Source organism: Vanellus vanellus (assembly GCF_965231255.1).
Source record: "Vanellus vanellus genome assembly, chromosome: 2".
In the NCBI taxonomy this organism is placed as follows: Eukaryota; Metazoa; Chordata; class Aves; order Charadriiformes; family Charadriidae; genus Vanellus; species Vanellus vanellus.
In genome coordinates, this window is record NC_138906.1 from 1,343,772 (window position 1) to 1,371,147 (window position 27,376).

Sequence of the window (27,376 nt, forward strand, 5' to 3'; positions counted from 1 at the left end):
CCTGGGCACAGAGACCAGGAAGATTTAAGTGGCACAAAGCAGAATCAGCACAGGTTGGGGGAACTGCAGTGTTGTGAGAGGCATCTGTGAGAGGCAGAGAGTCCCTGCTCCTGCCTTTCATTCCAGTACCAAATTCAGCAGGAGCTGGGAGCCTCTGCCTCACAAAGCAGCGCAGTAGACTGATGCCAAAATGGTCAGTGGCATTTTGCCTCTTTGAGAAACAGACTCTTTTTGTTCTTGTTAGGTTAGCACTGTCATGTTTCACCTTTAATTTGGGAAAGGAAAATATAGTCTGGCAAACCCCTTCCTGAAAGGTTGCCAAGCTGTGGTCTAATTCTGCTAAGCAGCTTCCCACTCACCATGTGTTTTCATTCTCCCTCTGGTTTTCCCCACAGTATGTCGGTGCTCCTGTGGCCTACATTCAGCAGATCTTTGTGAAAGCTACCGTCTCCCCATGGCAGAAGAACTTCCTTGCTGTCGATGTATTTCGTTCACCCCTCTCCCGCGTCTTCCAGCTCGTGGAGGAGATTAGAAACCATGCCCTGAGAGACAGGTAATTACTGTTCATTAAGGTTTGTGTAGAAGGCAGGCTGACCCACAGTTGTACACACCCATCTTCAACATTCGTGCCTCGTAAGTCTAATTATTTGCTTTGAATTTGTAAGATTCTCAAAATTTAAAGACAATGAGAGATCACTGCTAACAAGTGACATCGTATCCATCCTGCGCGTAGAGCAGTTTAGCTTTTGTGCTAAAGAACTTGCCTGTCCTCTAGTCACTGATAATTGTCAGGAACCTTCCAGTGAGACTCCCAGGCAGAGGGGTCTGGAAGGGCCCTGCGAGGTTATACCTATTACAGCAGATAGCAGTGTCATATAATCCCTCCGTAAGGCTTCGTAATAAAGCAAGTTCATTTGACCCCACCACACCTATTGTGAAGCTCTTCTAGAATTTCACATGGTCAGAAACCTTCTTCTGACTTTCCACTTTGGCTATATTTAGGACTAGTTTATACCTGCTTGTTTTTGTCCTGACACACTCTTTGTACAAAAATAGCTTTCCTCTGCTTCTGGATGTTTACAGGGAGAGCTCATACTCCTCACCCCAAATCCTTGTTTGTTAAGCTAAGCGTGGAACTCTTGGCATACTCTGGTAAGAGGGCTCTGTATTCACTTTGCCATCTTTGTTGCTCCTCTTGGCACTGTTGTTAGTGTATCATTCCTGAACATTGGAGATTAGAACTGCACACAATATTCTCAGAGAAGTCTCATTTGTGTGTTATTTTCCATGGAAATGCCTTTCCTGAAATATAGTGCGATTGCCCTTTTTCATGGTTTGTCACATCAATTTTACACCTTATAAAGTGATTGATTAACATCTCCATGTCCCTCTCTGTCATTTCCAGCTGATGAGCTGCTGTCTTATAGCAGAAACTCGTTAGTCTGCAAGTGCATGGTCCTGCACTTTGTGCAATTAATAGAAGGGTGATTGAATTTATTCCAGCCTTCACATCATCCATTTCAGATATTCTGTTCCTTTTCCGTATTAATGGTGTTTGTTTATTTTGTGTCATTGGCAGATGTCCCTGTATCTTATTCCAAGGTTATAAATAAAAATATATAATAATCCTGGTCCTCTGAACTGTCTGTGAGAAATTCCACTTTATTTTCCTCAACACCGGTAGTTCCCCTTTCAGCAGCCCCCTGACCGTTTTCCTGTTAACCTAATTCTTTACTACATGGCAATTTTTGTTCTAACTTCTGTTTTTCCTCTGCATTTTCGCTGTGGTGGTGCATCAAAATCTTTATTAGGGCCCAAGTAGATGAGATGGGCTTTCCCTATCCAAGAAGTCAGGCATTTTAAAGAAATGACCACTCAGATTAGTTCGGCATATTTTCTCTTTTGAACCAAGAATACATTTCATACACGTTAACTTGCCTCTGTTTTTTTAAAAAATAAGTTTTCCTTTGGATTCTAAGCTTTTATCTAAGGACAGAAATGCTTCCCTACTTGTCTGTCTTTGTTCAGTGAGAATAATGATGCTGAGAAGAAGCCAAGTGTGGTGAAAAATGGTGAGATTAGAGCCTTTGATCATCTCCTAGCTTTTCAGCCAGGAGCTTTCTTCATTCTTTGTCCTCTGACTCACACGGGTAGGGAAGATTTACTGCTTGTTCATACTTCCTTGACAGCATCCTTCATTCCTTCATTTTTGAGAGCGTCCACTTTGCTACTCTACCTGATGATTTGTCCTTTTTTTTTTTTTAAACCATTCCTTGCAAGCTAGCTGCCTACTCTCTCTGGGGTAATTTTTTAGAAATGCCATTTATGCTGTTAAATGTGTTGCTATTTCCTATCAGCTCACAAAGCCTTGGCACTGACGTTCTTTCTGTGTTTTCAGTTCTTCTCTTCCTTTATCATACGTGTAACTTTAGATAATAATCGGTATATAGTTGCCAATTGCAAGTTAGAAACAACTTGCTCCCAGGATATGTGTTCTTCTCATTATCTCTCCTTGGTGTTGCCCTTGATGAACAGTGATGCGGCATGGAAGCAAAATTAAACTTACATAGCCATCAGAAAAAAACCTTACACTTAAGTGCTTACACCTAAACCTTGGGATAGGAGCTCCCATTTTGGTGACAGACTTGGATGTTTCAGAAACATCTAACTTTGAGATAAATTCTGAAATTACCTCAAAAGTCATTATGAAATTCCGTGTTGTCAGTTGCTTTTGTCAGTATCAAAGTTAACTGCGGCTGAAAGTCAGAAGTGAACTGAAACTTGTAGTTTGCTTCAGTTCGTATTTTTTGGTATCACTCTGCATCCACAACATACTGGTAGGGGCGTTGGCTGTGTGCATTTGCTTCACAAATGAGAATGTACTTATGCTTGTCCGCAGTATAAACTGTTACTGTTTCAGAGTTAGCTAAAGCTGAAATACAAAACAACAGTTGTCTTGCTCTTCCTGGAGCTATTATCGGAGGCATCACTGCATCAGTTCCTTTAAATTATCTTTCGGAAATCTTCTGTTCCTATAAACACAGTATTTTCTAGTATTTTCTTTAGATAAGTTTGGCTTTTCTAGGTATCCTGCCATATAGATTCTGGAGGGAGTGTTCACAAAGACATAATTCAAATCATCATCGCTTGGTTCCCATGTTTGCTCTTTGTAGTCATTATTGAAAAAAAAACCTCCTCTAGAGAAGGCATTTTACAATAGGACGCTAACTGATTTGTCTTCTGGAGCCACCTTCTCTGGAACCTGCGAGGCTGGAGCCAGGGAAGACTGGTCTCTGGTATCTTAACTTCGCCTTTCTTAAATACACCCTTCCTTTGCAAATCCCACCAGTTGCCTGTATGACGTTGAGGGAAGCGTTCTCTTTTGGATCAGCAGCTCTTCCTCATCTAGCCAAATCACGTGCTGACAGGTTTTGTCACTAAACCTTCGCAGTGAAATCCTACTGTGAGCTTGAATTACTAGTTGATAAGGATTACGTAATTGTGTTAAAATGAAGTTTGGGAACAAACACAAGTTCCATTTCATACCAGTTACACCTCTATTGCTTTCTGAACCTGTAAGGCATTGTCTTTTCCATACAATGCAGAGGAATTCTGAAAATATTTTGCACAGTTGCCGGTATTGAATCCTTTGTACGTTTTAGAGCACTCTGTACACATTAAATAATCCTCCTCAGGAAGGATAATAAAGATTTCTTTAAAATGCCCCATTGCATGTGTGGAAAGAAGTATGCAGAAGAGTTTAAGGTCTTTGAAGAAGAGTTCCAGGGAGACAGTTTCTCTACAGACTGGAGGTATCTTAAATGTGAAACTGAAAATTGTGGCACCTGGGCTGGGTGAAGAGTGAAAGCTGTATGGCCAGATAGTATGCAGAGAAATGATAAGGGGGTTCTGGAGTCTGTACAAGTGTTACAGTGAGATCCTGGTCTATGGCCCGAGGCTGTTGATCCTTAGTTATTAAGAACAAGAGCAGTAACGTGGTGGTGCAGGTCTTTGAGGTGTTCATCTCAGCAGATTTGCCTTTTGTCTGTGAGAGTTGCAACATACACAGCAGTGTCAAACCTTTGGTTGCCTTTCAGTTCTGGTGTCAAAAGCTTGGAGGAAGTTTGCCTTCAGGTAACAGATCTTCTGCCTGGCCTCAAGAAGCTGCGGAATCTGCTCCCCGAACACGGCTGTCTGTTACTGTCTCCAGGGAACTTCTGGCAAAACGACCGCGAGCGATTCAATGCTGACCCAGATATCATCAAAACCATCCACCAGCATGAACCAAAGACATTACAGACATCAGCTACTCTCAAAGGTAAGAGGCTGAAGTGCCAAAGAAGCTGTGAGAAGTGCCTACAGCTTGCATTACTATTTTGTTCTTAGTATCTCCAACATCTAGATTGCCAATATTAGCAAATTGGGTGGCATTTTGTTACTTGCAGCATCTGAAATGAAGCTACCAAATATATGTCATCTCTCATTTCATATCTGTATTTCAACTCAGGTCTGTTTTTGTGGAAAGTGAATAATTCCACTCAGTCAGACTCCTTTCTATAGCTGTAAAAATAGCAGGTAACTTGTCCAAGTTTTTTTGTTCCTCTTACTCTATGTATGCGCTAACCTATCTTTCCCCTCATGCTATTGTCTGTCTTACTCAAAGACTGTCTCATTGTCACAGATAAATGAACATTCACCCTGCTCCCTCTTGTGTGTTCACTGATTATTTCTTGCTGGTACCCTGAGTTGACACTGGACATCATAAAAGTATTTTTCTCTCTTAAATAAAAAAAACACCTCTGACCATGTCTGGGATCGTGTTGTTTAGTGTTTCCATAAGGTCAGAGGAAATGCTGTTCCTTTGTTTTTAAAGAAACTTTGTAGGTGTCAGGAAGTCCTGTCTGAAAAGGGGGTTTGTAACCCTAAAGTAAGTTTGGTTTAGTGGTTATTTTGTGAGCATCCAGAATGTGTGCATGCTGTGGTTTGGGGCACATGGAGCCTCTCTTTGACCAGTCATTAGCAAACAAGATAGAGGTCCACAATATCCTGTGAATTCCTGAGAACAGTGGTAGTGTTCATCATGATGCATAATTTTTTTAAGTCTGCCTTTTAGTGCACAAGATTAACAGAAGAGACATTAAATAGTCCTTTGCAATGCAAAGTCTTCCTGGAACCTCTGGTTCAAATCACATGCTGACATGCACAGAAACAAGTGTCCAAGGATTTATTTGGCTACATCCTTAAGGATAATCCCTGTCTCCTCTGTTGAAGGACAAATTGGGTGCCCACTTGATGTACCTATAACACTAACGCACGGAGCATGGAGAGCAAACAGGAGGAATTGGAGATATGCGCAGTTGGAGGAGGCAGCCTCCTCCAGCTCACAGAGATGGCGTGGGGTAGCTAGCAATACTGGAGCACTGCTGTGGGCAGACACGGGCTCTTCAGAAGGACAGACTGGGAGGGCGAAGGGTTGTCCTTTGCGTGAGAGCAGCGGCAACGCATGGAGCTTTGCTTCGGAAGGGGTGATGAGCTAGTTGAGAGCTTATGGGTTAGGATTAGAGGGCAGACCTTGCCTGCTACAGACTGCCTGGTCAGCGAAGAAGATGAGGACAGACAACTTCCCCCCCAGGGAGGTTTTTCTTGTGTTTAAAGGGAATTTCCCGTGTTTTAATTTGTGCCCATTGCCTCTTGTGCTGTCACTGGGCACCACGGAGAAGAGACACTGCATCTTCTTTATTCCCCTGCATCAGATATTTATAGGCATTGATAATGTTACACCAGAGCACCGAGAAAGTGCTTCGTATAAGAACAGTAGTTCTCATTCAGCATTCTTCACAATGAACACCTCTTGTATCCCATCTTTTTTGTTTTATTTTGTTGTTATCCTAATGTTTGGTTCATGCTGTGTTTTTGCAGATCTGTTGTTTGGACTCCCTGGGAAGTACAGTGGGGTGAACCTCTATAATAGGAAGCGCGTGGTATCGTACACTGTCACACTGGGTCTCCAGCGATATGATTCCAGGTAAGGAGCTTTACCTGTGCTATTTCTATGTTAGGGATCCCTTCTTCAATTCTTGGCAAGTTTGCTGTTTACTCTGATTATGGTTATGTTTTTCTTTAATCTCCATTTTCTTGTGTTTTAGAGTATTTTAGATCTTCTGAACATGGAGCAAACAGGGTGCTGTTTTTTGGGAGAAAACTTGCTGTGTTTTAAGGAAGTAAAATACTATCAGTTCTCGGTTTCTCTTTCAAAAAAGTATCTATAATACCCAAAGCTGCCAGTGGGAGTTCCTCTGATGATGAATGTCAGAGCTGTCATTGTTGAAGCCAAGACCCAGTAGGTCTGTTTTGACCCAGTTCCTCGTACATAGAGTGGTTTGCTTTCCAATAAGCGCTAATTCAACTGGTACCAACTGTGAAACCCCTTTGGCAGTGTTGGCAAAGCTGGCTGGAATTGAGTGGATCTGAGGACTAAATGCTCTGCTCAGTGCTGCACAGAATTCCCTAAGGAATGCCTGAGACGGAATTGGCAGCACAGTAGTTGAAATTTGCTCTGCTGCCGCCCATGCAAGAACCCTTCACCCTCAAGGACTGTCGTGTAGCACCTTTCATTAGCTGTAGTTATGTAAAATACAGGCAATGTTTGAAACTACAGCGTGTTCTGTTCCCCAGGGCCAAGATTTTGGATGATGAGCCTTTGCTTTAAATAGTTTTGCTGAGTCTTCACAGTTATCTTTGAATCTTCGTAGAAATCAAGGGCTGTAAGATTGCCACAGTACAGATGTGACAAAAGTGGAACAGACTTAGCAGTCAGGCCTAGAGAGAGCTGTGCTTTCTAAGTCTGTGTGAACCTGCTGAGCTTCTTCCTACTTGATCAGTACCCACTGAGCTCCTCCTTGGAATTGTGTGCTGGTTGTTGGGTACAGTGACATCCTCCTGCTTGCTTTTCATCTCAGGTTCCTCAGCAGCCTCCGCTCTCGCCTCAAGCTGCTGCATCCCAGCCCTAACTGCACGCTGCGAGAGGAGAACATCGTTCATGTCCACTTCAAGGAAGAGATTGGCATTGCTGAGCTGATCCCCCTCGTCACCACCTACATTATACTCTTCGCTTACATCTACTTCTCCACACGTAGGTTTGTGGGGTGGAGAGCCTTGAGGGGAGAGCAAGCTGATAAGCCACCTATACACCTGCCAGCTGAATATATGTAAGGGATCAGTGGTGTGGTGCCCTTTCCCTGGCTGGAGATAAGAGAGACTCCTGTCCGTAGCACTGCAGTTCCCTCCTGCTTCAGCAGGAAATGTGGTGTTGAACTGAATTTTACCCTGAACTGTCATGTAGAGAATTAGTAGTCCTGTTTATCTGATTACTGCTCTTTTGTCCCTCTTAGCCAGGGTGGTGTTACTCCTTGTGATGTCTTCCGAGGTGTTTTCTGTCTTAGGCAGCTTTAAATGCTATGGTAATGACATTTTTTTCTAGTGTAGAAAGACTAACTCATTGTCTGATAGATCAAATACATGTTCTGAGCTGGAGGTTTTCTACCTTACTAGCCACATTTAAGTTCCTTTTTTCAGGCCTCAACAGTGCTGTACTGGAACTAGCTTGAGCTCAAGGCATGCATTATCCTCTGTCCCACCCTTGTTACGGTACCTCTTACGTACTGGGAGGGTCTGGGAGCTGCATTTCAGACACTGAGACTGAACTGCCGTTACTTCTGGGTTGCAGGGTATTGAGCTACCTGCTGAAATAAGTCAGGATGAAGATCCCTTCTTGTTTTTTTTATCTATATGTCATTTTCTTTTGCTTGGTAACTGAGACTTAGCATTCTGTTTTTCAGGGAAGATCGACATGGTGAAATCGAAATGGGGCCTGGCACTGGCAGCGGTTGTGACGGTGCTCAGCTCTCTGCTCATGTCCGTTGGGCTGTGCACGCTATTTGGTTTGACACCTACTCTTAATGGAGGGTATGTTTCCAGCACCAAACCTCTGCATAAAGAAGGGTTGAAAATAAAGATGGAGTTGAAATCATTTGAAAACAGCTGTTAGAAGCTTAGTCTGTAAGATCTAGTATTTTTCAAACAAGCTTACGTGATATTATTTTACACACTGCTGTGCGAAATTGTGATCAGATCTCCTTCTGGACTGAAGGGCTGTGTGTTCCTCTGCTGGCCAGCAAATGGCACGAACTGCATCCCAGTCTTCCTGGAGATGCCTTATTGCTTAGCAGTTGGCTCTTTCTGTCTAAAGCAGAAAGATTTGTTGGGACAATGTCTTATTCGTAACTTGATTTCCTAGCAGCTAAATAGGCTCTCGCATACCTTCCTCCTGTAGTGACTTTCCTGGGTGACTTTCCACCCACCACTAATAGTTGTCCACTCTTCTTTTAACTGGGGCTCCTGTGCCTGTTAGAGTTAGCGTTTGGGACTTTTGATGTGGTTACTACCATATTTGTGTCAAGCTGAAAACCTTTGAGAAAGCTCTAACTGGCACCTCACCTACCTGAGTTCTACACAGTGTTCGTTTCTCATTAATTAAAGTTCAGTTCAGAATCTTTCTTTTGATTTTTCAGATCCCTTTTCTAATTAGTTAAGGAAAAATCCATCTTTTTTTTTTTTTCCATCTCCTCCTCACAGCTGTACACTGCAGGAGCAATGAAAAGTCTCACCTTGAGGGAGACTCTTCAATAGTCTCAAATAGATAGTTTACCAGGAGCCAGACCTACATGGAGGAATTCCTCTCCTAGAAGCCTGAAAGAGCTATGAATAATTGACTTCAGAAATGGAAGTATTTGTTGTTTATGTTTTTACTGCTGTGGTGCCTAATTATGGATCGAGACCACATTATTCTGTGAGCTACTCAAACAAACCAGATAGGATTCACTGGGAATTTATCATTTTAATGCAAGAAGAAAGGCAATTTTTGGATGCAGATCCATGGGGGAAATCCAGGGAAACAATTTTGGTTAGTGCAATGTCTGAGGCCTTTGCATACTATCACCCTTACTGTTGTCACACAGAAGGGCTAAACTAATCTAGTTATTCCTCCTACAGGGTAGAAGGAGTTAATTTAGTCCTTATTTCTAAAAATAGTTTTCCAGCAAAATGTTTTTTGCCTTAAAATGATTTGGGTTGAAACTTAATTCTTGTAGTATTTTATAAATAATGTCTAATTAGATGGAAGACCCTTGGTTTCTGTGGTGATGGGCTCTGATGACATTGAGTTTTTTTTTAGTTTTGGTGAATGACCTTTTCCTGATTCCCCAGGGTCTGGCAGAACACTTTCCCTCTGGTTGCCTGATGCCTGAGTGGGGACAGAGTGTTCTTGGTGTGTCAGATACCAGTGGCAACATGCTAGGAGTTGGCCAGCTTAGGGTTAAACTTTGATCTGACTTTCAGCCTTTTTTATCTGTTTTGTTTACAGCAGAGCCTTCCAGATGTGGGTGTGCTTGTTTTTAATGGTATCTGTATTTATGATAAGCCTTTTTCGCTCACTGGTTTTTGTAAGGTATTAAAATATAGCTTGTTGCTTAGAGATCAGTGTTTGCTTGCTACAGCTATGATATATAAACCGGACCTTAGTCATTATCAATCATCTTTTAGAATGAAGTAAAGTAAGTATGGGTGAGGTAGGTATCAGTCATATTTTATGGAAAAGAAAACTAAGTGAAGATAGGTTGATGTGTTCTATGCAGGATTTAAGAAAGAGTAAACAGTGAAGTTGAGGAGAATGCCTGGAGTTCACTGGACGTGGGATTCCTGCGAGCTGGTGGATTGGGAGAGTCTCTAGATGAGTCTGGAGCACAAGCCGCCAACCCACACGCTGGCATCTCAACTAGGTTAGAGGAATCACAATCAGAAATGATGAACTACTGCTCCTTGTTGCCTATAAAAAAAGGCCTAAACCAACTAGCTCAGATGTGAACATTTGCATTTTAGATAAGAGAATCTAGTGATATAAATTCTTCCATCCTCTAAACATTTTGGATAAAGCAGACGTTGTCTCTGTTCACAAGTATATATGGAGTCAGAGAAGTTTCTTTATGGGTTAACAGTAGTGTTTCTGCTGACCCTCTGGGGTGCCGTATCATGCTACGATGCAGCACCTTCTGGCATCAAAGCGGTAAGTGAAGTGTAAATGTTTCAGTAGATGGGCACGATACGGCATCTCCCCTTGTTCTTCCTCTTCCTCTTGGAAGCTCTTTCTCAGTGCTTGGCACTGTATGGCGGAAAATATAACGAGGATCTCTTGCCATCTGCTTCCCTCTGAGTGGAGACAAATGACCTTAGGTTTTGGAGTTGCAGGGCGTGAACAGCTTGTGTTTGTCCCGTACAAAGACGCGTTACTCTTCAAGAAAACCTAATGTCTCATTGCTTTTAAACTGCTGGTCATTTAACATGAAAACTGCTGACACTTCAAGGAAACTTATAACCTGGGACTATTAGTTAATTATCTTCTGCAGTAGAAGCTATGGTTTAAGTAGGATGAGAGACTTAGGAATTTCCTTCTCCGTATTTGTACTGCCTTCTTGAAGGCTTACTGCAGCTTATCTGGAAATGGTGCTAGACCCCCTGCGTATCTTGCAGGACTGTGCAAGAGCATACCTTTGCAGATAACATGCTCTGCAGAAGGGTGCTGTGCCGTGCCGGGCAGCAGAGCTCTCTCTCCTATTTGTTGCATCCTATTTATTTAGAGATTTCCGTCCCTGGGGATTACAAAGAGCTTTTTCTCACATCTGTCTCCTGTCCTGCTGTACTGCTCAGAGGAGAGACACAGGTTATGAACTGAAAATGCTTTAGATAAAGGCAGGACTGAGTTGAACTTTCCAGATTTTGGATTCTTTGACATTAACAGGAAGTTGCCCATGAGAGGCTTATATATATTTGTATTTTTTTCCCTCACTACGGAAATTCACTGCTTGTGCAGCTTTTGGACAGGAGGTGAGGGGATCAACGTGTTGCACAATTGTTAGAGCTAAAATTTGGTTAGGATACCTCGAGATGGGTGCATGGAGTTTGTTTGTTGGTTTGTGGGTTTTTTTTGTAATCTTGCTTTCAGTGGAGCTCTTGCTCTTTCAGCTTGCCGTTTGTTCAAGGAATCAATCGGAATGAAATAGCTGAGTTAGCAGTGATTCCAGACAGGTGTTTTTCCCTAGCTCAGCTTGTAAGGTACAGGCTGCTGACAGCTATATGTGTGCAAATGTTGTTGAAGCCCATGTCAGATGGCCATAGGCAGTTGAAAGGAACGTTTGGGAAGATGGTCCTTGGGGGGTTATGGCAGGCACTGGCAGAAAGCAGGAGGTGTTCTTCTGAAACCCTGTTATTTACCTGTCTTGGCCGTTAGTGATTTGCCAAGGGGTGTGTGTGCCTGCACGCACGCACATTCTCCTTTTGGATCCATACGTACCAGCGCAGCACAAATCCATTACCCTCCACGATGAAAGCTTCAGTATTTTTGCTTAAGTTTAGCTGGAGGGAAATGAAGATATTTACTATCTGCTGTGTTCTGACACGGAACAGCTTTTTCTTCTCTGATCTGGCTGCAAGTAGTTCAAAAGAGAAAAAAATTTAGTGGTGAGAAGAATCGAATAGTCGTGGTGGTGACCTTGGGTAGTCTTACTCTTCTGTGTGCGTATATTCTGAAGGGCAAATCCATTTCAGTGTGTTTTCCTGACTCCATGCTCTTCACTTGAGAATTTTTTTAAAAAGTTTTGTTTAATGTAATGCTTAGCTGTGATTTATCAGGATTTTCACTGTTGATGGTGGGACGTATTCCCTACCCTCTTGTAATGCGTCTCGCTGACTAATTATTACTGAGTCTATTGTATTGTTGTTCAAAGTCCATCTTTTTGATTTGCACCTCTTTTTACTAGATGCTGGAGAGACTCTTTGAGGGGCACTGTCCCAACCCTAGGAAGCATTAAGACTAATTTAGCGGTGGCCTACAATGGCTATTTTCCAGAAAATCATGCAGCTTTGCAAAAATGTTAGTATCTGTCCAAAGCAGATGAAATACAGAACCCTTACCTCATCAGAGAGTAATATTGTACGAGAAGGGCTTTGGCTGAGAGCACTGGGTAGTGTTTCCTGGCCATGATGCTAGGATGTGTGTTTGCTGCTTAACTTGCATTTTGCCCTTCTTTTTCACCAAGGTTTTCATTCTCAGTTGTGGTTCTGTTTCCTCTAGAGAGATATTTCCATACTTGGTTGTAGTCATTGGCCTGGAGAATGTGTTGGTCCTCACCAAGTCAGTTGTCTCTACGCCTGTTGACCTGGAAGTGAAGCTACGCATTGCCCAAGGTATGCAGCCTGCTCTGGAAAAATGTCCAGAGAGAGAAAACTAGGGTAACCCAAGGACTGGGAGATGGAGAATGATCTTAATTCTGGTCTGCGAAGGAAACAAGGACTGTGTGTGTTGAATGTGAATTGGGAATTGTATTCTAATAGACTTTTTGTACTGTTTTTGATAATTCCAAGAACTAATGTAAGCCTGTAATTGTGGGCACTGCTTATTAAGATTGTGGTCTGAAGCATTGGCTAAACAAGTTTAAAAAATTATTAGTAAGTGAGAGCTGTATCTCCTGTTATAGATATTTAGCACATTGTCCTCTCCTGTCATTAATATCATAAGTACAGTCCACAGGTCATAGAAAGTTCTGCTGAGTCTGTGACAAAATTATCTTCTCTATTATAGGTACACTCTGTACCTGCATAAGGGTTTGAGTATGCTCAAACCATGGTTAAATCTAGTTTACAAGCTTAAAAAATATTTCTAGACATCAGGGAAGAGAGGTTCTGGAGTGATGCCCAGAAGAATCTACCTAGTTTTAAAAATACAAGTGTTTTTTATCCTAGGTTGAAAACAGGACTCAAAAACTCAATGGTCCTTTACACGTCTGAATCCCTGTATTGCCCTGTGCAGTGCCTTCTGACTGCTTAAATCATGACAGTTTTGTGAGCTGAGAGAGTCATCCTCAGCTCCCTTTTTAGTTCATGATAATCCCACTAATAAAGACATTGGGAGTCCAATTCTTTGACTTAGATATTCAAAATAGGTCATATGGATTTTAGCCTGAAAGTGCCTTCGTTGCCTGTTGTCTATAGACACCTAATTTTAAAGAAGGGAAATCCGGTTCGGTTTTGCTATATTCGTGTCAGTCCACTAGTGACCAGTCTCCTTTTACCTGTCTTTGCATATTCTGTCTCCAGGCTTGAGCAATGAGAGCTGGTCGATTATGAAGAACATGGCGACGGAGCTTGGGATCATCTTGATCGGGTATTTCACCCTTGTCCCGGCCATCCAGGTAAGTATGGCTGACCAGTCTGAGTTTGAGGGAATGCAGTGGGCAGTATTCTGCTCCCCTCTCTGGCTGATTGGATTAAGTCTCTTAGTGGGAAATACATACATCTATACAAAGTGGATCCCTCCAGAAGCTAGTCTTCTGTCCAGCAGCTGCCCCTGGCTCCCTAGTGTCCCCCATCGGCAACTTTTGAGTAGCTGGGCTTACACATTCAGTTCACCCAGTAGTTGGCCCTGGATCCTTCCTCTCCCCAGTTGCCTCACACAAACACACGTGTGCAAGTGGGTCTCTCAGTCGCCTCACAGTTCCTCTGGCAGTTGGTCTGGAGCCCCTGGTCCATCTGGTAACCTGCTCCTCCAGCTCTCTCGCTCAGGGACACACGCACACACCTGCACCCCCAGCCTCTCACCCTGCTCCCCAGCTGCCTGGCTTAATACTTGCTAGTGATCACACGCTGACACGCATGCTCTGACTTGCTCCGGTTGCTGGTGACCCAGACACGTGGGCTCCTGTGCTCCTTGGTCCCTGTTCCAGTTGCTGGTGCTTAGAGCCTGCTTGTGCCAGCAACTGGAACCACAGACACACGGGCTCCTGTGGGACACTGGATTTGGAGAGCCTCTCTCATCATGATGGCTATCACCCCCGGACCATGGGGCTGATCACTTTGCTGCACAGCCCTGGGAGGAGCTGGAGCAGGGGCTCGTTTCCCTCCCAACCGTCTGTCTGTGATCCTTGTGTTTGTGGAAATGAGCTTCCTAGCACAGAACTTAGCACTGCCCGGTGCCTTTGCTGTGGGCATGCCTTTATTGCAACCTGAAAGGGCCTTTTTGTGAACTGGCTAATCCACTCTACAAATGGATGGAAGAAAAAAAAAAAAAAAGTCCTGAGTGCAGAGTATCTGCTCTGAGAATTAGGGTGGACAGTCTGTTTAAGTCTTTCACCAGACTGATGAATCTGTAGGTTTTTACAACCACAGATATCACTGCCTCTGTTTCATGGGTGGGTAAACTGAAAGCTCGAAGTAGAATGATCTGTCAGGGGTCATGCTGTTGGGTCTGTGTAGCACTGAAAATAGCATCTTCTGCCTCGCAGTGTGTTACTTTCTCTGCTGCACAGTCTCCTTTTCAGGACTGTGCTTGCTGAGTTGTCTCGGGAAGCTGACACCATTTGATTTCTGATCCTTAACCGAGCAGGGCTTGTTCCTGGTGAGCTACATGAACAGAAGTACTGCCTAGACAAATCCTCATTGCCAATTGTGTAGCACCTCTGCAGCCAGACTTCAGGAAGGTGTCAGCCTGTTGTCTCCGGAAATTTCTAGCAGGCGCAGTCAGCAGGCGAAGGCAGGAGCAGCCCACCATCTACAGAGTTGGAGGCTGCTCTGGGCCCTTGCTAGGTGCTCGCTGGCGATGCATGACCTGCATGAGGAGGGGTGGGTTGCATGTATCCTTGCTTGAACATCGGGGACTCACCAGTACAGGCTGCAGATTAAAGCACATTATAATCTAACAAGATTAAGCATTCAGGTTGGACTGGAGCATTACAGGCTGAACTTCCCGGTTCCTGAGCTTCTCTCTCAGTATCCAAGAGGACAGCAAGAGAGGAGCTACAGTAGAATTCCCCAGGCTACAGCCAACCACCTGTTGTGGCCTAATTTTTTTTATTTGAAGCTGATTGCAGAGACTGCTCAGCTCAAGTGCTGGCATGATCCATCCTTTGGGCCTAAATTGGGCTCATTAATATGGTATAGTAGCACCTTTTGGCCTCTGCTTCATTGCTGCCCTGCTTGACCTCAGAAAGTGAAGCTTGACAGTATCTGTGAAGCGAGCGTAGTGCCAGCAGCCCTGTCGTGTGGATACCGCTGGGACGGTTCACTTTCTTGTTACACTCTGCTGTAGAGGAGCTTGCAGGGTGTGCTGATTACACATAATAAGGAGTGTGATAAAAAGGACGGGGCAGAGCCATATAAGAGTGTCAGTAGAGCCATGAGGAAAAATGACACCATGCTGCCACCCCCATGTTAAAGTGCTCCTGTTTATTACAGCTTTTTGACGCGTGTGGTGGCATCCACTCTCTCCTCTTTGTGTGATCCTGCCTTTCCTTGGATGCTTGCTTTCTCCAGAGGAAGGATCTCACAGGGATGCTGTCTGTTAAAGACTGACAGCTGCTCTGCTGGAGGCTGGTGTATGCCCCTTATCTTCATCCCTGAGAGTGAAGGACACTACAGATAACGTGCTGTACTTGCGTTGCAGAGTCCAAGGAATCTGGCAGAAAGAGAGCCAGGCTGCGTAAATCTGGCAGGGACCTTTGCCCTAGGCTGTCAGAGGGAGCAATGCAGGCACTGTTCAGTTCAGGCACCGTCTGGTATAAGGAATAGCAGAAGAGAGAGGCGTTTCTTTGCTGAAGGCTCTCACCTGCCCCCAGACCTGTAATGGGTCTTGTCATATTTTTCAGTCCTTGGCAGTGCAACTCATTTAGCAGAGGGGTATTTTCTATGTTTTCTGTGGCTCTCCTTGTCCTAAAATAGTTTGTCTTCGGATGCGAATTGTGCATCCACTTTAAATCCCTCATAATTGTGAGCAGCAATGAAATCCTCTTGCCTTGCGATGCAGGTGGGTACAGACCCCTGCTTTCTTGGTACAGCATGGTCCTGAGATGCTGCAGGGTTGTGTGCTGAGCACTCATCCTGTGTTTTTCATCTCTTACCCACTACCTTGTACTGAAGTTCACACACCGATAGCCCAATCCTGCACCCACAGAAATCACTTCGGGGTTTGCCAAAGGGTTTGCAGTATCCCAGGTATAAGACGATTTTAGGTCTCCAGGGCTAGCAGCTTCAGATGGCTCTAATCCTAAGTGGAGTAAGTGGAGGTATTAACAGAATTAATATCTCTTTATGCAGAGCCTGCCGTTTGTGGAGCCTGTGTTTGCTGAGGTCTGGGTGAAATCCAGATGGATGTTGCTTTCCTTCTGGTTTTCTCCTTGAGAGAGGAACCTGTGCTGTGTTTTCATCCCTCTGCTTCCAAAATCTCCTGTTGGACGGTGGGGAAGGGGCTGAAGAGCAAAAGCTGATCAGAACCTGCTTCCTTGTGCTGGTGTCACTGGGAGGTTTGGGGAGGGGCAGCTGGCCTGGTGGGTTATCTCATTTCATATCACACTGATTTCTAAATAACAAGCAGTTGACTGCTTTATGTTTCGAGAACAGTTTGGACAGGATGGGGAGGCTTCGAGGTTTGTTTAGAAGTTTTGGATAGCCTTTCACGCTATCTCTTTTCGTGTCACTGTGCTGATATTCGTCTCCAGCCTTAGGCAAGAAACTGGGGCAGACACAGGAAGGAGGAGGAGGACAAAAGAAATTAATCTCTATGGCCTCTCTCCTTCCCCTTAGATGGATGTGTCCTGGCTTGGTCTGCAGGTAGTGAGCATGCCACCACACCAGCAGGCAGTGAATGGCAGCGGGTGTTCACCAGCTCTGTTCTGCAAGTGAGGGCCAGAGTCTTTAATCTGTTGTTTAGCCTAAGGTTTTTACTCCTGCTCACGTTCAGCTTTCTTGATCTCTCCATGTTTACTAGGTCCTTTTTGGGTCGTGACAGGTCCTGACAGAAATTTATACCTCCAAGGGAAACAAGACTCCTCTCAAAAATATTTTAATTCTATGTTGCTTTGAAGTTTTGAATGTAGTTGGGGAGAGTGGATGGCACTTCGCACTAATGGGGAGTGTGCATTTGTTTTGTAGGGATGATCTATCTGGGAGTTAATTGCATTTCTGCTGCTGGGCAGAATCTCTTAATCCTTTTTTCTGCAATGGCACCTGCTGGGGAAAGTGGAGCATTACAGGAAGTTTAGGAAACGCCGGCTTTTGCAAACTTTGTTTCCCGTATATTTGTTTAGAGACCTCTGAGAGTGTGTATGGGACTTTTCTTCCAGTGGCACAGGAACGAAATTTACCCATAAAATATACATCAGCCAAAAGTATGATTTAAGCAGAAATGGTTTAGCTGGGGTCCTGGAGAATGGCTAGAAATGAGTACACAGATGTACAGTGGAGAGCGATTGATCCAGTTCCTGAGCAACCTGTGTTCCTGGAGGAATTTTAAATCAGGGCTGAGCTTTATTGGGAATATGCAGGAAACTGTCACTGTTGGAGGCTGTTTGGCTCTGTGATTTGACCTCATGGGCAGGAGGCTGAGAGCTCAGGCTGCACCCTGCCACGGCTTTGTGAACTGCGAAAACATCCTCTGCTGTTTTTTCCTATGGTGCTTTGATGTTTTATGGCTAAGAAGAACAAAGAATGCGAACATGAATAAACATGCTCTTGAGTTTCTCGTGGACTTTTTTAGCACTGAACTCAACTATTACAAAATATTGATAATAGGATTTATCAGTAAAATAGACTCAGGCCTGTGCTCTGGGCAAAAGTTTGCCGAGTTTCCTTTTCTGAAGCTGAAATAAACGCAGTTGTCTCCTCAGCTGCCATAGCTAATCGATGTGTCCTGTCTGTAGGAGTTCTGCCTCTTCGCTGTGGTCGGCCTGGTGTCTGACTTCTTCCTGCAGATGTTTTTCTTCACTACGGTCCTGTCCATTGACATTCGCCGTATGGAGGTAAGGCAGGGCCAAGAACATGGGGGTTTGCCTTCAGTTTTCCTTCTCTGCTGTTGTGGAAGGATTAAAGGAAGCACAGCCTGTGATTTTCACTCTCTAAACAGAACAGGCCAAGCTGTAAAAGTTCTGGGGCAGTACTTGCTTGGTTACACATACGCGGGGATTGAGGACAGGATGCTTGAGGGAGCAAGACACCCTCAGGTGTATAAACATGCAGATTTGGGGTAAATGGGCTGGAAGGAGACACGGTCAAAAACAGGTGACGATGGCTGGGCGAAGAAGAGAGTGTGTGCTGGGACAGATTGACTTAAGGGTGAAGGTGGAAACTCAAACATGGGCATGTATCAAAGACAGCTGACTCTGTGCACATTTCTCTCGAGGGACCGCATCACCACGGCTCTCACATGTTTGCTTTTCTCTTGGCAGCTCGCTGATCTGAACAAACGGTTGCCAGCAGAAGCCTGCATGCCCCCAGCGAAGCCCGTCAGCCGCTCTCAGCGCTACGAACGCCAGCCAGCTATGCGACCTGCCACCCCCCACACCATCACCCTGCAGCCATCGTCTTTCAGGAATCTGCGCCTGCCAAAGAGGCTGCGGGTGATTTACTTCTTTGCCAGGACCCGGCTGGCCCAGAGACTCATCATGGTATGCCATGTGGTGTTTGTTACCTGGTGCCCCTTGCTGCTGGACAGTAACCAGCCCAAATTGGCTTCTGTGGGGGGAAAAAAGCCCAAGATTTTTATGCATCCTTGTTGCCGTGCAAGACTTATGCTGTCCCGTGGTAAATACAGTTCAAGAAATACTTCCCTAAGAACATCCCTCTGCATACATTAGCTCCAGGGATCTGATGTTTGGGTGGTAGTGGGTAATTTTCTGATACTTGCTTTGAGACAAAAGTCTGCCTTATAAAGGCAGATTTTCAAGGACTGTATGAGTGGAGAGAGAAGAATTTTACAGAGCAGAAATCATGTTTTGTTCCTGCAGATAATAAGGACTAAAGACATGGAGGTATTTTGCTACATGAAAGGCTAAGGCTTTTCCTTTTGCATGTGTAACTGCAGCGGTTACACCAGTTCCTGCCTCTGCTTGTCCTCCCCATCTCTGTTCTGGATGTCTCTAATGGAAGCAGAGGAACATTGTGTTCCTCGGCTCTACAAACCACAGCCCAATCTGTTACTGTCAACTAATGTTGATGGCAGTTTAAGTTAAATTAGTACATCAGTCTGTGAACTGTGGCTGCTGCAGTAGGTCTTGCAGAAGTCATGAACCAGAACCCCGAATTCAGCCTTTCCAGCCCTGTTTGAGGGTGGCAGACGTGCTGGTCCCAGCCGCCAGCAAGGAGTCTCTTCCCTGCTGTGCATTTGTGTGGGAGAAGTGGGGTTCCCACCATCAGGTAGTTGGATGGCTCACAGAAAAGTAGCACTCAGTATTTTTGTGTACTCTGCAACCTCTCCCAATCCTCTTAGAGGATAAGTGTCTGCCGGGAGTAAGACCGTAAATGAGTGCAGGGCATACCCTTGGTGGGGCTGTTGCTGATCAGTTCAGACAGCTGAAGAAGTGTTGGACCTGAAGTGTGAAGTCTGTATGCTAAACAAGCTTGTCTCTTTGCTCATCCTGTGTAGGCTGGGACGGTGATCTGGATTGGAATCCTGGTTTACACAGATCCTGCTGGTCTCCGCACCTACCTCACTTCACAGGTCACCGAACAAAGTCCTTTGGGTGAAGCAGGTCTCCCTCCTATGCCTGTTCCTGGAGGGGTCCTACCTGCTGGGGACCCCAAGATTGATCTCTCAGTCTTCCCATCGGACCCTATACAGCTGTCAGAAAACCAGACGCAGCAGCGTGAGCAGAAGTCAGGGCTGGAGTCCCTGAGCAGGCTGGAGCCAAACCAGCACACTTGGGCCCATGGACCAGAGGGTAAAGGGAATGGACAGACGGAGCTCGGAACTGAAGCAGAGGTTACCTGGGGAGTGGAGGATGAGGAGATTTGGAGGAAGCTCTCCTTCAGACACTGGCCATCCCTTTTCAGCTACTACAATATCACTCTGGCCAAAAGGCAAGTTGGTTGGCGTTGAGTGCCACAGGCACTTTAATTTCCCTGTGGAATTGACTCCGAGCATTTTTCTTTCTTTTGTCCTTTGTCATTCGGAGTTAGATAATTTGTGTTCCATACAGCTTGCTCCAAATGTGTCTTCAGGAGGAGACTATTAAACAGGCCCTCCTGTGTCGTGCAGAGGTACCAAACTCTCCAGGACTGTTTGTCTGAGAATAAGGGTTGTGTTTCTCTCCTGTGCCCTTGGGTATATTACTTGCTTGTTGTCTTCCTTCACCCTGGAGGTGACGTTTAGAATTTTGTAAAATACATGATTACCTGTGAGGAATAGAGGCAGATGAGCTGAAGAAACTTCTTGTTGAGATCTTCTGGCATGCAGTGTACAGTGAAGTGGACCAGATCATTATATCCTTACTTAAATCTGTGTGATCCATGTGATCTCATCAGTAGTTCATTCCACTGTTGGCTCTTAGCTTCATCCACAGAGTAAAGGTTAAAACCTGGGAAATATCTTCATAGAAAAATATTTCAAGGGAGGTCTTTAGCTTAGAATACCTGAAACAACAGGACTCCAAGTACATCCTGAGACCTACCTTGGCTGCTAGTGAGAAGATGGGCTGGGCAACCTATTAAGGTTTTTGTGTCTTTGTGTTTGTTGTTCCTAAGCTGTCCTCATCTTCCCATTCCTTCAGATACATCAGCATCCTTCCAGCAATCCCTGTCACGCTGTATCTGAACCCGCAAGAGGCCTTAGAAGTGCGGCATCCCCAGGAGGCTAACCGCTACCACCCCTTCTTATCTTCAAGCAGTGGGAAGCTGGATGCTGAAGCTCAGCCTGACCAAGCCTCATCCAAGCTGCAAGGACACCAGGATGTCACCCTTTACAAGTAAAAGAGTCCTTGATGGAGCCATCTGGCCATGCCTTAACTCCCTTGGAGACTCGGGTTGCTCTTTGGCTGTTTGGTTCTTCTCCTGGAGGGAAAAAGGAGAACAAAAATATTTGTAAAGCTTCAGTGCGAAATCCCATAACGCTCAGGACACTGTAGCTCAGCTAGCGCAGCATTAATCTCTCCTGCCCCTGTTTTTCTGAGTTCCCTGGCAGGAGATGGTGTGTGCAGCCCAGGCTGTTGGGCAGCCATTGCTCTGGTGGCAGCTGCTTGTCAATATATATTGATGACTATGGACAAATGGCGTACAAACTTGATATACGTGCAAGTGTTCGCTATAATCTAGTAACTGTTGTGCAATTAGCCCTGCATTTTGAAGATTACGCTGTGATGTATTTTAATTGGATGGCTTGGTGATGCTCAAACTGTTACTCCTAGCACCACACATGATGCGTTATGGGGTTTATTGCTGGGTAACAGGCATAGGAGTTCATCTTTGGGAATAAATGCTGTGCTTCAATAATGCTATATTGGGTGTTAGATGAAGCGCTCATGCAAGCAGGGAGGTCAGGCTCCCAGCTTGTCCTCTGAATCTGCAATTCTTCTTTGGCTCTGTTGGGCGCACTTTATATTATTCTTATCCACATCTAGTGTTTTTCTTACTGCCTTGATTGCAAAGTACTTTTCTTACTGAAAAGTCTGAAAATCTTGTTGAAATGGATATTTCCCATTATAAAAATCCTTTAATTTCCAGAAATCACTATAGCTTATTGGAAATTTTGCTCGGCTGAAAAATTTAGACCAGCAACATGTGTAATACTTTCACAGTATTTTTCAAACTCTGTTCATGGACTAGTAACTGGATCTTTTCTTTTTTCTCACCTTCTTTTTGTCTTTCTGTTTGTCTCTCCCACCAGGGTGGCTGCTCTGGGTCTGGCCTCAGGCATTATCCTGGTCCTCCTGCTCTTCTGCCTGTACAGGGTGTTCTGCCCCAAGAACTATGGGCAGAACGGGCTCTCGCACAGCAGGAGGAAGAGGGGGGACCTGCCCTGTGATGATTATGGCTACTCCCCACCGGAGACTGAGATCGTCCCCTTGGTTCTCAGGGGTCACCTCATGGTAGGTTGGACAGGTGCAATCCTTACAAGAATGGCATTTTACTGACTTGCGCCACACATCTTTCATTTTCTCTGTTTTATGTCAGTAACAGCCCTCGCAAAGGACAGACCGGCTATGCAGCCTTAGCGTAATGCAGCTGTGGAGGCTAACAGCTGGGGCAAATTGTATATATATATATAATCATAGAATCATAGGGTTGGAAGGGACCTCTGGAGATCATCTAGTCCAACCCCCCTGCCAGAGCAGGGACACCTTAGAGCAGGTTGCACAGGAACGCGTCCAGGCGGGTTTTGAATGTCCCCAGAGATGGAGACTCCACCACCTCCGTGGGCAGCCTGTTCCAGTGCTCTACCACCCTCAAGGTAAAGAAGTTCCTCCTCGTGTTTAGGTGGAACTTCCTATACTCAAGTTTGTGCCCGTTACCTCTTGTCCTGTCACTGGGCACCATCGAAAAGAGCCTGGCCCCATCCTCCTGGCACCCACCCTTTAAGTATTTATAAGCATGGATCAGGTCCCCCCTCAACCGTCTTTTTTCCAGACTAAAGAGACCCAATTCCCTCAGTCTTTCTTCATGAGAGGTGTTCCAGTCCTCTAATCATCTTGGTAGCCCTATGCTGCACCCACCTATATATATATTAGGGTATTGTAGCATGAAGTTTCCTGCAGGACTTTTCCATTTGTTCCTGGGACTTGCTCTGAGGTTTTTGCAATTGCTGTTACTACCTTCTCTGTGTAGCCAACTGTTGGCTTTTATTGGCTGGGCTGATCCAGCCTTTTTTGCTGGGGTAGCTCTAGATTCCTGATAATTAATGCTGACTGGATCCTTTTTTCCCTGCTTCACAAAAGTTAGTGCATAGGTTTGAGCTGTTAAATGTTATTTCCAGTGCTAAAAGCATCCATGGGTTTGCATGGAAGTGTGCTGCTGCTCAGCTTACTCATTTTTCTTGAGGGGAAAGATGTTTCTTCCTATTCTGACATGAAACAAAGCACTTGGGTGTTGGAGTTTGAAATGCTGTGCCGTGTCTTCCAGAGAAGCTGCACCTCTGTTCCTGATCCTACCATCTCTTTGAGCCATACTTTGTCAGGGAAAGGGAAAACAGATGGAATCTGTTTGATTTGCAGCAGTGTAGTGCACAGTGAGGACTCTGGGCAAAGATATACTCATGTTCTCGGAGTATCCCTAGGTTGTTAAGCCAGCCATGTAGTTTTGATGTAGTTTTATCATCTGTATGGTTCCTCAGCCACACGCAAGGTGATTGTCAGGGTCCAGAGGCCTCGGTGCTGCTATGTGCTCAGCTGTGCTTGTTCTTCCTTCCCAGGACATCGAATGTCTGGCTAGTGATGGGATGCTGCTTGTCAGCTGCTGCCTGGTGGGCCAGATCCGTGTGTGGGATGCTCAGACTGGCGACTGCCTCACCGTTATTCCCAAACCGAGGTAAGTGGTGTCTGTACCAAGTCGTTCAACTGCGGGCAGGTCCTTCCATAACCCCTGCTCAGCAGCTGGTGCAAACCCATCTGTTAGAAATCAGAACCTCCGACCGTAGAGGTGGGAAGACTGACCTTTTATTACTGTGTTTCAGGTTGCGAAGAGACAGCAGTGGCATTTTTGATTACCAGGAAAGCTGGGATCATAGTCCAGATGGCAAGAATGGTCTGGATGACTCCTTTGAGAACAGTCACCAGCTCAAGAGGATGCTCAGCCCTCCCCAACCTCCTCTTTTCTGCGACCAGCCGGACCTCACATCTCTCATTGACACAAACTTCTCTGAGCAGGTGAAGGTGGCCGAGTCAGAGACGCGGCTCCGTGCTGTGGGCAGTCGCCAGAAGGAGACCGGGTATGACTTCAGCAGCCTGGTTGGTAAAGTGTATGAAGAACACGGCACCTCCAATTGCATGAACTTCACTGGCCTCTCAGCCCCGCATGGACAGGCTGGCTTCTGCGTGGGGAGCGGCAGTTCCCGCTCCCTGGGCTGCGGGACCGAGGAGGGAGGCTGCAGCAGCCGCAGAAGGAGCCTGGGGGATGAGTCTTTTACGGGATTTGACAAATCGTCACCGCTTCCTTCCTGGGGAGGAGACTTTGAGAGCTCTGTCTGGAGCCTGGACCTGCAAGGAAACTTGATTGTGGCTGGTCGGAGTAACGGGAAGCTGGAGGTGAGGAGCAAGGCTCGCTGCCAGCCCAGGCACTGGGTTAGCTGCCGCTGCCGCGGTGGCTTTGTGCGGAGCTGGTGCTGCTGCCTGTACCAGAACCACCAGCACCAGGCACACAGCCCCTGGGGGTGCAGGTTAGGACAGGCCCCAGGGCAGAAATTCCTCTTCTGCACTGAAAATCTCAGTGTTTCAGCTTAATTTGGTTTTAGAACAGAACAGGAGTTACGGTAAAGTGTCTGTTACGACCTACCATCATTTTTTAAAGTATTCGAAACAGCTTCTTGGTTGATCAACACTTTGCTTATCTTCTTTTCTGGTTCTTGAGTGTTGAAATGTTTCATTTCAAAGGAGGTTCTTAGTGTAAGGAAAAAAAATCTTCAATTAGTGCTAAATAATAGCAGCTCTTTAAGACTGAAGAAACTTAAAGATTGCCATGTCATTAAGTAATGTTGCTGGTCAGTCATGAAATGAAGTAAAATGAGTAGGAATTCTATCAGAGTGATGAAGGTGTTGAAGTAAATTTTAAGCTGAAATGTAAATCTCCTCCAATGAGAAACTTTCCAGATAAGTTTAATTTTCATTTCCCTTCTGGAAATTCAGGTAGAATTTTTCCTTCAAAATAAATACAGTTTTTTTTTTTTTAAAACAAACACATTTTGAAATAAAATTTTTAATGATTTTTGACCTGTTCTGCCTGTGCTGCATGTGAGCAGCTCTCACTCTTCCCAACAAAGCCGCAGCCAGGGCACTCCGATGCTTCTCTTTGTCCTTTAAATATGGTTTTGAGCTCAGATAACTTCTCCCAAGCAGCTGCCTTGAGACATTGAATGAATTTTACTGTTGTATCTTGTTTCCAGTCCACGTCACAATATTGCTTCAAAATCCAGAGCACTTCATGCTCAGAACAGGGCAGGTGTGGGGCTGGCTGGGAGTGAAGAGCTGCAAACGGGGGGCGTGCAGCAGGAGCCCGTGCTGCCCCAGGGAGCCTGTAGTGCACCAGGGCTAGCGTTCGTTGTGATCCCAGTAATAAAGGCACACAGATTTTGAAGTATTGATTAAAATACCATTTATTGGCAGTAATGCTAGAAGGAAAAAGAGGATAGTGTGATCTTACATCCCTCCCATTGCAGGAAGCCCCACGTTGTGCAGTGTTGGTCAGAGCAGAGCTTGCACACTGTGTGGATTATGTCTCTGGAGATGTCAGCTGGCACGGTAGTCCTTAGATCTCTGAGGGGATTTCCACAGAATCATAGAATAGTTTGGGTGGGAAAGGACCTTTAAAGGCCATCCAGTCCCACCCCCTGCCCTGGGCAGGGACACCTCCCACCAGCCCAGGTTGCTCCAAGCCCCATCCAACCTGGCCTTGACCACCTCCAGGCATGGGGCAGCCACAGCTTCTCGGGGCAACCTGCGCCAGGGGCTCACCACCCGCACAGCCAAGAATTTCTTCCTAATATCTCATCTAAATCTCCCCTCTTTCAGTGTCAAACCATTCCCCCTCATCCCATCGCTCCCCTCCCTCATCCAGAGTCCCTCCCCAGCTCTCCTGGAGCCTCTTTAGGCACTGGAAGGGGCTCGGAGGTCTCCGCGGAGCCTTCTCTTCTCCAGGCTGAACCCGCCCCAACTCTCCCAGCCTGTCCTCCCAGCAGAGGGGCTCCAGCCCTCGCAGCATCTCCGGGGCCTCCCCTGGCCCCGCTCCACCAGCTCCATGTCTCTCCTGCGCTGAGGCCCCTGAGCTGGAGGCAGCACTGCGGGGGGGTCTCCCCACAGCAGAGCACAGCAGAGGGGCACAATTCCCCCCTCGCCCTGCTGGCCACGCTGCGAGGGATGCAGCCCGGGATGCCGGGGCTCACTGGGCTGTCAGCGCATGTTGCTGGCTCATGGCTAGCTTTTCCCCCCCCAGCACCTCCACGTCCTTCTTGGCAGGGCTGCTCTCCATCCCTCCATCCCCAGCCTGGATGGACAGCGGGGGTTGCCCCAACCCAGGTGCAGGACTGTGCGCTTGGCCTTGTTGAACCTCATGAGGTTCACACTGACTTACCCCTCCAGCCTGTCCAGGTCCCTCTGGATGGCATCCTGTCCCTCAGGTATGTCAACCACACCACTCAGCTTGATGTCATGTGCAAACTTGCTGAGGTTGCGCTCGATCCCACTGTCTATGTCATAGATGAAGGTTTTTCTTCAAAGAAAAGAGTTCTGTTCATCATTTCTGCTGTCAAACAAAAGGGTGTTCACTTGAGAACTTGCTGCTTCACTTTAAGATAGATACAAGGACATGCAGGTGGTGTAATCACTAATGCCAAGTGGGAGCTGCTTCCAAGCTCCTTCATTAAGATCAGACAGCGAAAGGGGACGGGGTGTGCATGTGGCACAGCACAGGTTAGCTGGTACGTGGATCACAACGCTGCAGTGTACGATGGTCTCCTGGTCAGGATCATGGCATTAACCCCTTCTTCTTCCAGGTTTGGGATGCTATCGAGGGGACCCTCCGTAGCAGTAATGATGAAGGTCAATCTGGCATCACAGCGCTCGTCTTCGTGAACAACAGGTAATTGCGTTTGTCCTCAGTGGTCTCCTTTGAGGGGAGGAGAACACATGGTATAAGCCGGGACCCCAGTCCTGACCCTTCTGCTGTGGAGGTCAAACAGCTCCAGATGGCAGAGGCTCAGCTGGGAAGTCTTTTCCTTCCCACACGTCCACCTCTCCAGCCAGGCATGGTGGAACAAGGTTTCCCAGGTCCAGGTCCGTTCCAGCAGCTGCTTCTTCTTCATACAGATAGTCAGTCTTTCTAGTAGCTGAATGTCCAGAATAATTCTGGGCTGGGAGACGGGGCCTTTGGGTCACTGGTTTCTGTGTGCCGTTACTCAAGGGGCATTGCCATTGGCCAGTTTATTCTGTGGTCTGAGCTTAATATAATTTCCGAGCCCTCTTCCTTGCCGTCAGGAATGCCTCCTCACAGGGGGAGCCTGGTTGGTTTGTGCTCTGCCTTGGAAGGTGTCTGGTCTCAGGGCTCCTCGCCTTGTGAGAGCGGGGAAAGGCCTCTCCTTATGCGCCTGTGTTTCTCCCTCAGGATTGTCGCGGCCCGGCTGAATGGCTCTTTAGATTTCTTTTCGCTAGAGACACACACGTCCTTGAACCACCTGCAGTTCCGAGGTGAGAAGGCGTCCAAGCATGCTGTGCACCACTTTGAGCTCCACTGAGCCTTTTCCCCCTCCCTTCCCTCCTGGCAGCTGACTCTTCCTCACACCCACTTCATAAACTGTCTTAATAAC

At 46.0% G+C, this 27,376-nt stretch overlaps 1 protein-coding gene across 1 annotated transcript in view; it reads left to right on the plus strand.

Annotated features, from left to right (window-relative positions):
* SCAP (SREBF chaperone) overlaps positions 1–27,376 on the plus strand; it is a 70,142-nt gene that overhangs the window by 36,903 nt on the left and 5,863 nt on the right. The window contains exons 4-19 of the mRNA XM_082479169.1: positions 396–553; positions 4,098–4,318; positions 5,920–6,025; positions 6,960–7,132; positions 7,839–7,965; positions 12,164–12,297; positions 13,207–13,301; positions 17,799–17,897; positions 18,324–18,542; positions 19,520–19,953; positions 20,643–20,837; positions 21,755–21,956; positions 23,276–23,391; positions 23,537–24,107; positions 26,567–26,652; positions 27,175–27,257. Of these exons, the coding sequence (XP_082335295.1) occupies positions 396–553; positions 4,098–4,318; positions 5,920–6,025; positions 6,960–7,132; positions 7,839–7,965; positions 12,164–12,297; positions 13,207–13,301; positions 17,799–17,897; positions 18,324–18,542; positions 19,520–19,953; positions 20,643–20,837; positions 21,755–21,956; positions 23,276–23,391; positions 23,537–24,107; positions 26,567–26,652; positions 27,175–27,257 (3,019 nt within the window). The remainder of the gene's footprint in view (positions 1–395; positions 554–4,097; positions 4,319–5,919; positions 6,026–6,959; positions 7,133–7,838; positions 7,966–12,163; positions 12,298–13,206; positions 13,302–17,798; positions 17,898–18,323; positions 18,543–19,519; positions 19,954–20,642; positions 20,838–21,754; positions 21,957–23,275; positions 23,392–23,536; positions 24,108–26,566; positions 26,653–27,174; positions 27,258–27,376) is intronic.